This window comes from Mauremys mutica, chromosome 12, assembly GCF_020497125.1.
Source record: "Mauremys mutica isolate MM-2020 ecotype Southern chromosome 12, ASM2049712v1, whole genome shotgun sequence".
Taxonomy (NCBI): domain Eukaryota; kingdom Metazoa; phylum Chordata; order Testudines; family Geoemydidae; genus Mauremys; species Mauremys mutica.
The window spans coordinates 11,426,515-11,439,176 of NC_059083.1; the positions used below are offsets into that span (position 1 = coordinate 11,426,515).

Here is a 12,662-nt window from a genome sequence, read left to right on the forward strand (position 1 = left end):
GGCAAGAGGATGCCCATCTGGTTCCGTCTAACCAGCGACCAATCCCCTCCCATTGAAATTCAGCCCCCCTGCGCTTCTCTTTCCCGTCTAGGGTGACCAGATGTCCTGATTTTATAGGGACAGTCCTGATATTTGGGGCTTTGTCTTATATAGGTGCCTACCCCCCACCTCCATCTTGATTTTTCACATTTGCTGTCTGGTCACCCTATTCCCATCCCATCCCCGCCCTGACTCAGTAGCAGTGAGAGCTCTTTGCTGAGCTGTGGTCATGGCGCTCACTCACTGCCGATTCTGGTCTCTCTAGCAACCCAGGAGCACTTTCCCTGGTGGGCCCATGGGGCAGAGTCTGCAGCCAGAGCCGTCCGGGGAGAGGAGCGGTAAGAGACGCGTCGCTATAGAACCTGACCATTCTGGGCCCTGGTTCTGCACGGAGCCTTCACTACATCAGCCAATAACAATGGCCGGAGTCCTAGGGTCTCTCTTCAATTTAATGCATCATTTTCTCTGCACACTCCCCTTATACCCCGAGTCTGTCAGACTCACCCAGAACCCACCAACTGCCGCCATTAGAGAAACAGCTACGTGACCCAGCTGAGATCAGGGCCCCGTTGTGCCGGGTGCTGCACAGACACACAGCGAGAGACAGACCCTGCCCCAGCTGAGATCAGGGCCCCGTTGTGCCAGGCACTGCCCAGACACACAGCGAGAGACAGTCCCTGCCCCAGCTGAGATCAGGGCCCCGTTGTGCCGGGTGCTGCACAGACACACAGTGAGAGACAGTCCCTGCCCCAGCTGAGATCAGGGCCCCGTTGTGCTGGGCGCTGCACAGACACACAGGGAGAGACAGTCCCTGCCCCAGCTGAGATCAGGGCCCCCTTGTGCCGGGCGCTGCACAGACACACAGCGAGAGACAGGCCCTGCCCCAGCTGAGATCAGGGCCCTGCTGTGCCGGGCGCTGCACAGACACACAGCGAGAGACAGGCCCTGCCCCAGCTGAGATCAGGGCCCCGTTGTGCCGGGCGCTGCACAGACACACAGCGAGAGACAGTCCCTGCCCCAGCTGAGATCAGGGCCCCCTTGTGCCGGGCGCTGCACAGACACACAGGGAGAGAGTCACTGCCCCAAGGAGTTTACCATCTAACTAGACAAGGGCAGGTCTGTTTTCCCTGTTTTACAGCTGGGTTACTGAGGCCTAAGGAGATGGAGGTTCAGATGTGGAGCTGGGCGGGAAAATGTCAAGACAATATGTGTTCGCAGGTCGACGTTAGAGCACTTCGAGTCACTGACCTTTAATCACAAAGTGATGCTCAACCATCACCATAGCAGAGCTGGGCCCCATCTATCTAACCCCCCCCACACACACCCCTCATCCATCCCTGCCCCAGACTGCGGCAGGTCTGGTGGCCTCAGCAGCAGGTACTCCCCAGTCTTCCTAGCTGAGGTCTCTGGGGCTGGTGGGCCCACACTGACACCGTCTGCCTTTGCTTCGGAGGTGGAAGGAAGCCGGCTGAGACGGCCGGGGAGGGGTCTGAGCTGGAACACGGCCTCTGTGTGATTGTGGACAGCTTCTACAGATACGCCGAGGGCCCGCCTGGAGCGAAGGCGCTGGACCAGGCGGCTTTCCAGAACCTGCTCAGCAACGAGCTGAGCCATCAGCTCACGGTGAGACCCGGCTACTGGCACCCCAAGGCAACCAGAGCCATCAACCACTGACTGCTAGCAAAGGGGATCTGCCGATACCTCTCAGACCTTCCCTTCAGCCTCCTGCTATCCCAGTCCTGGGCCTCCCCCCGGCCTGTGCCCCTCAATCCCGACCTGCAGCCCCTGCTAACCCAGCCCTGGCTCCTTCGCCCCCAGAACTCCCTCGAAGCCAATCAATCCCGACCCACAGCCCCCTGCTAACCCAGCCCTGGCTCCCCCGCCCCCAGAACTCCCTCGGAGCCCATCAGCCCCCTGCTAACCCAGAACTTGGCTCCCCTCCCCATAGCTCTGCCAATGCCACTAAATCCTGACCCACTGACACCTGCTACGCCAGCTCTGGCTCCCCACAGCCCTCACAGCTATGCCAATGGGCTTCGAGCTTGTATCTCACCTCTCCTTTATACACACGTCTGTGTGTGGGGGAGCCCTGTTAGGCCAATTCCCTCCAGCAGGGGGTGGTATTGCATCCATCCCAGCAGTAGAGCCTGTTACTGATCCACGTCCCAGACGCTGCCCCGAGCACTGACTCCCTGTTTCTTTGGCGTGTTTTAGAACACAGAGGTCGAGGCGGCCGTGATGCGCACGTTTGAGAAGTTAGATGCCAACAAAGATCAGAAAATCTCCTTCGACGAGTACTGGCAACTCATCGCCTGGATTTGCCAAGTGATCCGGCGCCGCGATTATAACGAGTAGTGACTGGGTGGGTTGTGTCGGGTGGGGAAACCGAGGCACACGCCGCATCCGGAAAGGCCTCCAAATCCTTTGCCTTAAAGACTCAAAGCAAGCCTGCACCTCCCCCACTCTTGGAAACCCAGTGACCTTAATCCATCTGCCTGCTGGGATCCCTCCACTCCCATCCCCATTCTGCACGTCTCATGCTGCCCCCATTCCTCCCCCGCCACCAGGATCCCACCCTGATCACGCCATGGCCTTTACTCTCCATGCTGCCCAACTCCCCCACTGCTGGGAGTCACCCCATACACCCCGAATCCACTCTGGCCTGTGCTCCCCATATCACCCCCTACCCTGCTACCCTGCTGCCAGGATCCCTCACAATTCAACGCCCCCATCCAGCCCTGGCATGGGACGCCCACCCCACCCATCTCTCCAGCTGCTGGGCTCCCACACCGATCCCTGCCCCGTCGCTGGGATCTCTCCCCCACCCTCTACAGCCTGCCCTCCCCGCGCCACCCACTGTCACTCGGTAACATGGCTTGAATAAAGAGTCTGCTCTGAGCTCCAGCTGCGTCTCTGTTCTTACTGCAGCCTGGATTGGACGGGTCGGTTCTGGTGTGTGGACACGCAGTACAGCTCAGAGCCAGCAGAGGGCAGTGGGGCGCTCCCAGGCTGGGCACATCATTGTCACACTGCAGGCGGGACTCAACAGGCCAAGTTCTGGGACCTTCTCAGCCGCTCTGGCATCCCCCTGTCCTCCACCCCAGCATCCTCCCCTGCTCCGCCCTGGCATCCCCCCATCCTCCGCCCCGGCATCCTCCCCTGCTCCGCCCCGGCATCCCCCCGTCCTCCGCCCCAGCATCCTCCCCTGCTCCGCCCCGGCATCCCCCCATCCTCCGCCCCAGCATCCTCCCCTGCTCCGCCCTGGCATCCCCCTGTCCTCCGCCCCAGCATCCTCCCCTGCTCCGCCCTGGCATCCCCCTGTCCTCCGCCCTGGCATCCTCTGGGTCCCAGCAGCGGGGCCAGGGCTGGCATGGTCTGGCCATGCTGTTATACGATGGGGCACGGGGCAGATTGGTGCAGCAGACAGAGGTAAAGGGCGTGGGCTGAACCTGGAGCTCCTGCTCACATGAGTCAGCGGGAGAGGCTGCGTCTACACCAGAAGCACTTGCCTGGTGCATCGTACCAGCAAAGCGCCCCTAGGGTGCACGCCACTCAGACTGTCACCGCTGTCGTGGTCGAGAGAGCCTGGAGCACAGGGCCTGGGGTAAGACCCGTGGCCGTGCTGTGACCCAAAGCCAGGCCCTGTGTCAAAGCGGATGCCTCCAAGTTCAGTGTCCGATACAGGCACTTGGCAGCAGTATCGCTGGTGCTGCTAAAACACAGGCGCCCCGTAGCGATACCAGGCGCTGGGTGTTCATGGGCTCATGCTCCAGAGGCTGGGACAGGCCCAGCCCAGCACAAAGCCGGGCAGAAGCACAATCCTGGCAGCTGGTACAGGAGCACACGACCCCGAGGAAAGCGGAGGCCAGGGTGATGGATACGGCTGCTTTGGTCGAGCCCACGGGTACAAGGTGCAGGGTAGTAACTAACCGCGTCACGCGGGTCCTGCTGCACCACTTGTTTGGATCTGGGTACAAAAGCGATTCAGAGGAGGGGGATCTTTGTCTGGCTTAGGGGGCAGTGGAAAGTCCCGCCGCTCACTGAGCTGGGCCATTGTCACGGGCAGACACGCCTCAGTGCACCTGTACATGTACAAGGCACTAGTACCGTGCTTGGTCGGCAATTAAGCTGGCCGAGCGCCAGGGCCGGCTTTAGGAAGTGCAGGGCCCAATTCGAACAGTTTCGATGGGGCCCTGGCAGGGATGACTTAAAAAAAAAAAAAAACACACACCACATGTGTTAAAAAAAAAACAAAACAGGGGGCTTGTTCTCACTGGGCGTTGCTCCGAGTCTCTGGTGGCACTTCGGTGGCGGATCCTTCATTCGCTCCAGGTGTTCGGTGGCACTGAAGGACCCACCGCTGAAGTGCCGCCGAAGACCTGGAGCGCTGCCAGGTGAGTAAAAATTTAAAAAGGCTCCTCTACCCAGGGAAGAGATTCTCACTGGGCGCGGGGCCCTCTTAGGCGTGGGGCCCGATTCGGGAGAATTGGTGGAATAGGCCTAAAGCCAGCCCTGCCGAGCGCCTTCGCCACTGAACTGAGCGTGTGGTCGCTCGCGGCAGATCGATGGAGGTCTGCTGAGCCAGCTGTCTGCAGGGCCGGCGCATCATACAGAGAGGGCAGACAGACACGCACATGAAACTGACAACGCTGGAGTGGTGATGCCGTGTAGGTTCGCCCTGCTGCGTGATACATCAGTAGCTGACGTAGATCCAGCTGTTTCTTGGAGATGCTGCCTGCCAGAGAACCTGCTGAATGGACACAGTGACCAGTTCATCAGGCATTGCTATGTCAGGATTTCATTTTGGTACCCAGATACCGAACACAAGTGTTTTGAAGAACACGCGTCTGTTTGAAACAGTGTCATTGACCCCAAACGGTGACTGGTGCTAAGGGGGGGATTTCTGCACACAATTTCTAGTTACTATGGCACTGCCATCAGCAGCACCAAGAGCTTCTTTTCCAATTTGTTTTCCCCTTGGCCTTTGTGTGGTTTGCGGCAATGAGTTGGTTCACGTTTTCTTGCATTTGGTTAAACAGTTCAGCGATGTCACGCGCATTGTAAGAGAGAGACGGCTCCTTCGGTAGCCAGCCCTTAATGCCGGGAGTTATAGGCTTAGAGACAGTTTCTCCTGCCTGCTGGTCACACTCGTGAATGTTCTGTTATGTACATAGAAAAATATATTTTTCATACTAGCCTGTTTCCAATTGGCCTTCAGATTCGGATCATCTCGAAATGTGACCCATCATTCCAGCTAGAGTTTGGAGTCTGCTACGTGGAGAGATCCCAGACTGTGGAATAATCTCTACCCAGCCGCTTTGGCCTGGGCTAGTACATCACTTCACAGAGAAGGTTACAGCAATCAGACAGTGGCTTTTACACTGTGGCCAAATGTATCCATAGCTCAGTGATTTAAAACCACAGCCACATGAACTCAGTAATACACGTCTTTAAACACCAGTTACATCTGGCCCAGCAAGTGGTTTCTAGCTGGTTGCCTACTTCGTATCCATATACAGTAAACTGAGGGGTAGTTGATCCGTCTGTTATTTGTAAAGCTCTTTCTTGATGCCCGGATGTTTTTTCACTGTGCACTGATATCTTCTGGTGTCTTCCTTCTGCAAGATGCCCCCTTCAACAGCTTACGTTGGTTAACAAATAGCATCTTTGCTTCACATTTTTTCTTTGGTTCAGTAACCCAAATTTAATACACAGATTAATTTAGTTCGTTTGCACTGAAATAGGGACCAAGTCTTTTATAACACAAGCTTTGCTTTTGTTCTGATTTTCCCAAGTCTTTAGCACAGACAGACCTGTTTTAGATACGTTTGCAGTTGTTGCATAGATATTCCTTTTCCCTTAACGTGTGCATTACCAATTTTTTCATAGTAAGCATGGTGCTTGATTGCTAAAATGGGTGTTCTCAATCTTCCGTGAGAAAGTGTCCGGCTCTCCCCGGCTGAGCACTCTGTTTTAGCAAAAAGAGTTAAGAACAGAATTTTTACCCAAGCTTTTTAGAGTTAATTTGCTTGTGATCCCAATCCCACCTTTATTAACTGTTCAGAAGCACAGACTTTACCGACCACTGCTTTCCTTCAACATAACATAAAAGAAAAGAGTATAAAATTACACCAAAATGAATAGTAAATGCAGGTCTATGCAAACACTTTGAGGGTATAAAACTTTCATGATACTTGTTTGTATTTGGTAGACAAAGATGGAATCCTGTTGAAATAGTTTGGTTAACTTTAACATGTTGCATAAACAGGCATAGTATATATTGTTATATTTTTGACATCTTTGCTATAACATTCTTATGATTATATTTGAAGGTACAAACAAGTTTATAAAAACAAGGGCTGTCAATTAATCGCAGTTAACTCATGCAATTAACTCAAAACTAATTAACTCGATTAAAAAAAAATAATCGCAATTAATCTCAGTTTTAATCACAGTGTTAAACAATAATAGAATACCAATTTAAACTTATTATAAATATTTTTGAACATTTTCTACATTTTCAAATATATTGATTTAAATTACAACACAGAATACAGAGTGTAAAGTGCTCACTTTATATTAGTTTTGATTACAAATATTTGCACTGTAAAAAGAAACAAAATAAATGGTATTTTTCATTTCACCTAATACTAGTACTGGAGTGCAATCTCTTTATCGTGAAAGTGCAATTTACAAATGAAGAATTTTTTTTAACATAACTGCACTCAAAAATTTTAGCGCCTACAAGTCCACTCAGTCTTACTTCTCGTTCAGCCAATCGCTCAGACAAACAAGTTTGGTTACAATTTGCAGGAGATAATGCTGCCCACTTCTTATTTACAATGTCACCTGAAAGTGAGAACAGGCATTCACATGGCACTTTTGGAGGCGGCATTGCAAGGTATTTACATGCCAGATATGCTAAACATTTGAATGCCCCTTCATGCTTTGGCCATCATTCCAGAGGACATGCTTCTGGGCTGATAACGGGTTCTGCTCGATAACAATCCAAAGCAGTGAGGACCAAAGCATGTTCATTTTCATCATCTGAGTTAGATGCCATCAGCAGAAGGTTGATTTTCTTTTTGGGGGATTCGGGTTCTCTAGTTCCCTAATCAGAGTGTTACTCTTTTAAGACTCTTGACAGCATGCGCAACACCGCGTCCCTCTCAGATTTTGGAAGGCACTTCAGAGTCTTAAACCTTGGGTTGAGTGCTGTAGTTAGCTTTAGAAATCTCCTACCAGTACTTCCTCTGTGTTTGGTCAAATCTGCAGTGAAAGTGTTCTTAAATCGAACAACATATGCTGGGTCATCATCCGAGACTGCCGTAACATGAAATATATACGTCAAGGTGTTCAGTCACAAATTAAGGCATTATTTTTTAAACAAGCATCAGCAGCATGGAAGCATGTCCTCTGGAGTGGTGGCCGAAGCATGAAGGGGCATATGAATGGTTAGCAGAATGGTATTATATTACTGTTCAACAGTCTGATGAAAACTGCAATTCATCATGATTAATTTTGTTAATTGTTTGACAGCCCTAATAAAATAACCCCCCGAAATTGACATTTTACTAATATTACCTTGACGTTAATGCTGAAGATTCCCCTTACGCTGTTTCCTTTGAATAAAAAACCTGTGATTAATAAAAGAAAATGCTTTTTGTTTGCAATTACATGACTTGTTGAGGCAAAACTATATATACACATCTATTTATCACTCAGGCCTTTTTAAGCTTTGCAAAAGAATTAATAGGTGTTATATGCCAACCATAATATTAAAATAATGCAGTACCACTTCTATTAAAAGAAAGTACAAAACTGACTTTTGTTGCAACAATTTTATTTAATAGTCACATGACACAAACAACATACAACACAGGATAACATGTGTGACATGCAAAACAAACTTGCAATTGTTTTTAAAAATGCTATTCCATGGAAATAAGAAAAGCCCATGTTTCAAATCTTAGTCAGTGGTTAGGATTAGAAGCAGAGTCTGCATTTCTGTTGCTTGGCAACCATATCTTCAGAAAAGTTAGGAGTCATTCCAGCTGTTGCATTCCTGAAGGATTAAAATAATTAATTCCTTGGGCTTATTAAAAACAAAGTTTTCAGCTTGTTTTCTTTGTTTGTTTTGTTTTCGGTTGCTTCATCTTTTTCAGCAATGGGGGTGTCTTTAATAACTGTAACTTTTCACTTTTCAAAGGAAGAGAGGGCAGAAGTGAGGGGAGGCGGGGGGACCGGGGTGAGAAGCAAGGGAAATTAGCGAACTCTGTCACGTTATTGTAAAGTACAGGCAGCAGCAGTGAGTGTAGTAAATGGAGAGAGGATATAAAGGAAAACGTAACCAGTGGGGTAGAATGCAGATTATATGATGAGCTGTGAGCGAGGGGGTGAAACACGATGGGAACCTGCACCCCTGGTTTTGATCCTGGCTCTCAGCGGCGAGTGGGGGTTGTTGCCTGCTCATGAAAAAATTGTTTGTTCCTGCAGTGTCTGTTGCTTTTGTCTGCCTGCCAGCTGGGTTGCAGGAGCGCCCTGGCCGGCTGCAGTTAACTGTTTCTGGGCACCTCCGTGTGTTAATGCAGCAACCCCAGGTGTTAACCCGCTCGCTCTTGGGGTTCCACTTGGAAGTTCTTTGTTATCACTCCCCTGTGATCGAATCGCAGCTCCCGTCTCCTCATGTGCTCTGTCACCTGGACCATTTTTAACCTCATCTGATTTACCAGTCCAGTGACAGTGTTGTTTGCTGCTTCCCCCTCCTGGGCACTCACTTCTCCCGTTCGGCCTAGGTGTCGGTTCAGGCTTTACCGGAGCCTGGATCTTATCCTACGGGTGGCCCCTGCCCGTGGCTTGTTAGGTGGCTGGTTCGGGTCATTCCCAATGTCCCCATTGCAGCCCCATTCCAGCCATTCCATGTTCCAGCTTTTAATTCTGCTCTGGCCACCACGTTCCCTTCCTGTCTCCATTGTTCAAACACTACAAAAGTGCCCAGAGTTTGTTGTTGCCCAGCAAGACCAGACCAGAGGGCGCCAGGTCCCTCTCTCCCAGGTTCTCTGCAGCTGTTTCCAACTGTCTGTGCTGTCCCGGGACCTGCCGTAAGGTATCATGTCTCTGCACTGCCGGCTTCCCGGGCTCTGCTGTGTCTCTTGTTTCTTTTCACTCTTTTTCTGTCCCTGTTACTAGCCCCGGGCGGGTCATCTTAACCATTTAACAGCCACGGCCATAGTTTGCAATATTGTCCATTTCTAACTCTTGTTACTTTTCAAGGCTACCGTCTTGGCCTGAGCCTTACAGATTTCCTGAGCAATCATCATGGTGCTCACTCACGCCCGATTCTGGTCTCTCTAGCAACCCAGGAACACTTTCCCCTGCGGGCCCATGGGGCAGAGTTTGCAGCGGGAGCCGTCCGGAGAGAGGAGCGGTAAGAGGCGTCGTTAACTAATCTGACCATTCTGGGCCCTGGTTCTGCACGGAGCCTTCACTACATCAGCCAATAACAATGGCCCAAGTCCTAGGGTCTCTCTTCAGTGTAATGCAACATTCTTTCTGTAACCTCCCCCTTTCCCCTCTGAATCTGTCAGACCCACGCAGAACCCATCGTCTGCAGCCACACTCACCCACCACTTGCTGTTATGATATTTGTATTAGAGTAACAGCTAGACAACCCATTGTCCCGGGCACTGCACAGACACACAGCGAGAGACAGGCCCTGCCCCAGCTGAGATCAGGGCCCCGTTGTGCCGGGTGCTGCTCAGACACACAGGAAGAGACAGTCCCTACCCCAGTTGAGATCAGGGCCCCATTGTGCCAGGCGCTGCACAGACACACAGCGAGATCAGGGCCTCGTTGTGCTGGGCGCTGCACAGACACACAAGGAGAGACAGTCCCTGCCCCAGCTGAGATCAGGGCCCCGCTGTGCCGGGCGCTGCACAGACACACAGGGAGAGACAGGCCCTGCCCCAGGGAGTTTACAATCTAACTAGACAAGATGAGGACTGTTTCCCCTGTTTTACAGATGGGTTATTGAGGCCTAAGGAGATGAAGGTTCAGATGTGGAGCTGGGTGGGAAAATGTCAAGACAATGTGAGTTCATAGGTAGATTTTAGAGCCCGTAGAGTCGCTGACCTTTAGCACAAAGTGATGCTCAACCATCACCATAGCAGAGCTGGGCCACATCTCTCTCTGTAGCCCCCCACACCTCCATCCTTCCCTCCCACAGACAGCAGCAGGTCTGGTATCCCCAGCAGCAGGTACTCCCCAGCCTTCCCAGGACAGGGGCTCCTAGCTGAGGTCTCTGGGGCCGGTGGGCCCACACTGACGGCAGCTGCCTTTGCTTTGGAGGTGGAAGGGAGCCGGCCGAGATGGCAGAGGAGGGCTCTGAGCTGGAAAGGGGCCTCCATGCCATCGTGGGCAGCTTCTACAGATACGCCGAGGGCTCCGAGGGACCCAAGGAGCTGGACCAGGCGGCTTTCCAGACGTTGCTCAGCAATGAGCTGAGCCATCAGCTCACGGTGAGACCCGGCTACTGGCTCCCCAAGGCAACTGGAGACATCAACCACTGGCTCCTAGCAAAGGGGGGGGGGGAGTCTCTCTGTGACCCTCAGCCCTGCCCTCCAGCGCCCTGATGTCCCTGCCCTAGGCTCCCCACCAGCTCTACTGGTGCCCCTCAATCCTGACCTACAGCCCCCTGCTGTCCCAGCCCGGGGATCCCCCCACAACTCTGCGGGTGCCCCTCACTCCCAACCCAGAGACCCCGATGAGCCCAGCCCTGGCTCCCCCCCCCCACAGCGCTCTGCTGGGGCCCCTCAGTCCCGGCCCACATCCCCCTGCTCTCCCAGGAGTTAGCGCTGCTCCGCACAGCTCTGCCAATGGCACTAAATCCTGACCCCCTGACCCCCCTGCTATGCCAGACCGGGCTCCCCACAGCCCTGCCAATGGGCCTCAAGCTTGACTTGTATCTCACTTCTACACACACACACCCACACCCCTGTGTGTGGGGAGCCCTGCTAGTCTGACCCCCTGCAGCAGGGGGCAGCAGCGCGCACACACTCCCACACACACACACATGGCAGTAAAGCCCGTTACTGATCCACGTGCCCGATGGGTCCCCAGCAGTGACTTGCTGTTTCCTTGGTGAGCTTAGAACGCAGAGGACCGGAAGGCAGCGCTGGACATGTTTAAGACGGTGGATGCCAACAACGATCAGAAAATCTCCTTCGACGAGTACTGGGATCTCATCGCAGAGATTTGCCGAGTGATCCGGCGTAGCCATTATAACGAGTAGTGACCGGGGAGCTGTGTCTGGTGGGGAAACCGAGGCACATGCCTCAACGGGAAATGCCCCCAAATCCTTTGCCTGATGCACTCAAAGCAAACCTGCACCTCCCCCACACCCCCATTAAACCCAGCAACCTTAATCTGTCTGCTTGCTGGGACCCCTCACTCCCTTCCCCGTTCCGCACGTCTCATGCTTCTGCAGCTGCCCCTGTCCCCCTTGCCTGGATCCCACCCTGATCACCCCTCGGTCTTTGCTCACATGCTCCCCACCTTGTCACAACCCAATGGCCCCCTCCCTCAGGTCCCTTGGGGAGGCAGATCAGCACTGTATGTTGCTAACGTTGTTGCAAGCATCGCAAGGCATTTTGGGAAGGGTTAAAGGTGTGAGAGTGGAGTGGACGATTCCTTTGCAGGTTGCGAGAGGCCAAAGGGGGAGGAAGGAAGAGTGCAGAGAACGGGTTACCTCGACACTTCAGCTCCGAAGATGCTGGCCTCAGTCCAAGGTCAAGGCACTCGACAAGCTGAGCAGGGCCGCAGAGATTGCAAAAACGAGCGAGACGGCAAGGTCAGCGACGGGGAAAACAGCCTCACATCCGTGGAGCTGGTGTGTTTTGGGAAAGCTGAGGAGGCTACAGAAAGCCGGTTTGGACTGGTACAAAGAGCACCAGGAACAGAGGACCCTGAACGAAACACCCCCAGAAGAACCCAGGACTTAAAAACGCTCCCGAGAGCCAAAGCAAGTCGGAGAAAAACAGCAGACCCTGGACAACACGTAAATGGGACAAGAACTCCTGTCCACCCCTCCCCCTCTTCTTCTTACATTACACCCCGGCTTGGCCAGCCTCAGGTAGTGCGGGTGTGAGTATGAAAGGGGGTTAGGGCTTGGGGCACTAACGCTTTCTTCCTTCCTCTGAGTGACATGGGAACCCCCAGCGCTCTCTGCTGCTGTTTTATTAATAAAGCTTTAAAACTTAGACACTTGGTGTGCTTCGTCATCTCCTCCCCTAACGAGCCTGCAGCCTCAGCCTGATCACCTGACGCCTCAGGCAGCTTAGTAACAAAAATCTGTCACACTCTCCCCCACTGCTGGGAGTCACCCCGTACACCCCGAATCTGCCCTGGCCTCTGCTCTCCATGTCACCTACCTCCCCACTGGCTCTGGCATGGGAGCCCCACACGACCCAGCTCTCCGTCACTGGGATCTCTCCCCCACCCCTACAGCCTGCTCTCCGTCACACTGACAGTTTTAAAAATCAAAATGGGATGTTTTTCTAGAGGATCGGCTCTTGTTCAAGCAGGGATTAATTCAGGGCAGTCCTATGGCCTGTGTTATACTGGTC

At 52.8% G+C, this 12,662-nt stretch overlaps 2 protein-coding genes across 4 annotated transcripts in view; both read left to right on the plus strand.

Moving 5' to 3' along the window:
* The window catches only part of LOC123345649 (protein S100-A16-like), a 294,793-nt gene extending 282,497 nt beyond the window's left edge, over positions 1-12,296 (plus strand). Inside the window, exons 1-4 of one of the 3 annotated variants that reach the window (XM_044982647.1) lie at positions 9,000-9,145; positions 9,394-9,466; positions 10,387-10,556; positions 11,189-12,296. In XM_044982647.1, coding sequence (XP_044838582.1) covers positions 9,424-9,466; positions 10,387-10,556; positions 11,189-11,329 — 354 coding nt within the window. In that variant the 5' untranslated portion in view covers positions 9,000-9,145; positions 9,394-9,423 and the 3' untranslated portion in view covers positions 11,330-12,296. Of the gene's footprint in view, positions 1-8,999; positions 9,146-9,312; positions 9,467-10,386; positions 10,557-11,188 lie in introns of those variants that run through there. The other 2 variants (XM_044982649.1, XM_044982650.1) reach the window with 2 other exon arrangements.
* On the plus strand, positions 268-2,394 carry LOC123345653 (protein S100-A16-like). The gene is made up of 3 exons (XM_044982656.1): positions 268-377; positions 1,493-1,662; positions 2,254-2,394. The coding sequence occupies exons 1-3, from the start codon at positions 335-337 to the stop codon at positions 2,392-2,394; spliced, it is 354 nt and encodes a 117-aa protein (XP_044838591.1). The 5' UTR covers positions 268-334.
* Positions 12,297-12,662: the final 366 nt, after the last annotated feature.

Bases quoted from the DNA above. Each gene is read 5' to 3' on its own strand.
- LOC123345653 (XM_044982656.1), top strand. From the start codon at position 335: ATGGGGCAGAGTCTGCAGCCAGAGCCGTCCGGGGAGAGGAGCG. The intron at 378-1,492 runs GTAAGAGACGCG...TTTGCTTCGGAG, and splicing joins GCCGTCCGGGGAGAGGAGCG to GTGGAAGGAAGCCGGCTGAG. The intron at 1,663-2,253 runs GTGAGACCCGGC...GGCGTGTTTTAG, and splicing joins AGCTGAGCCATCAGCTCACG to AACACAGAGGTCGAGGCGGC.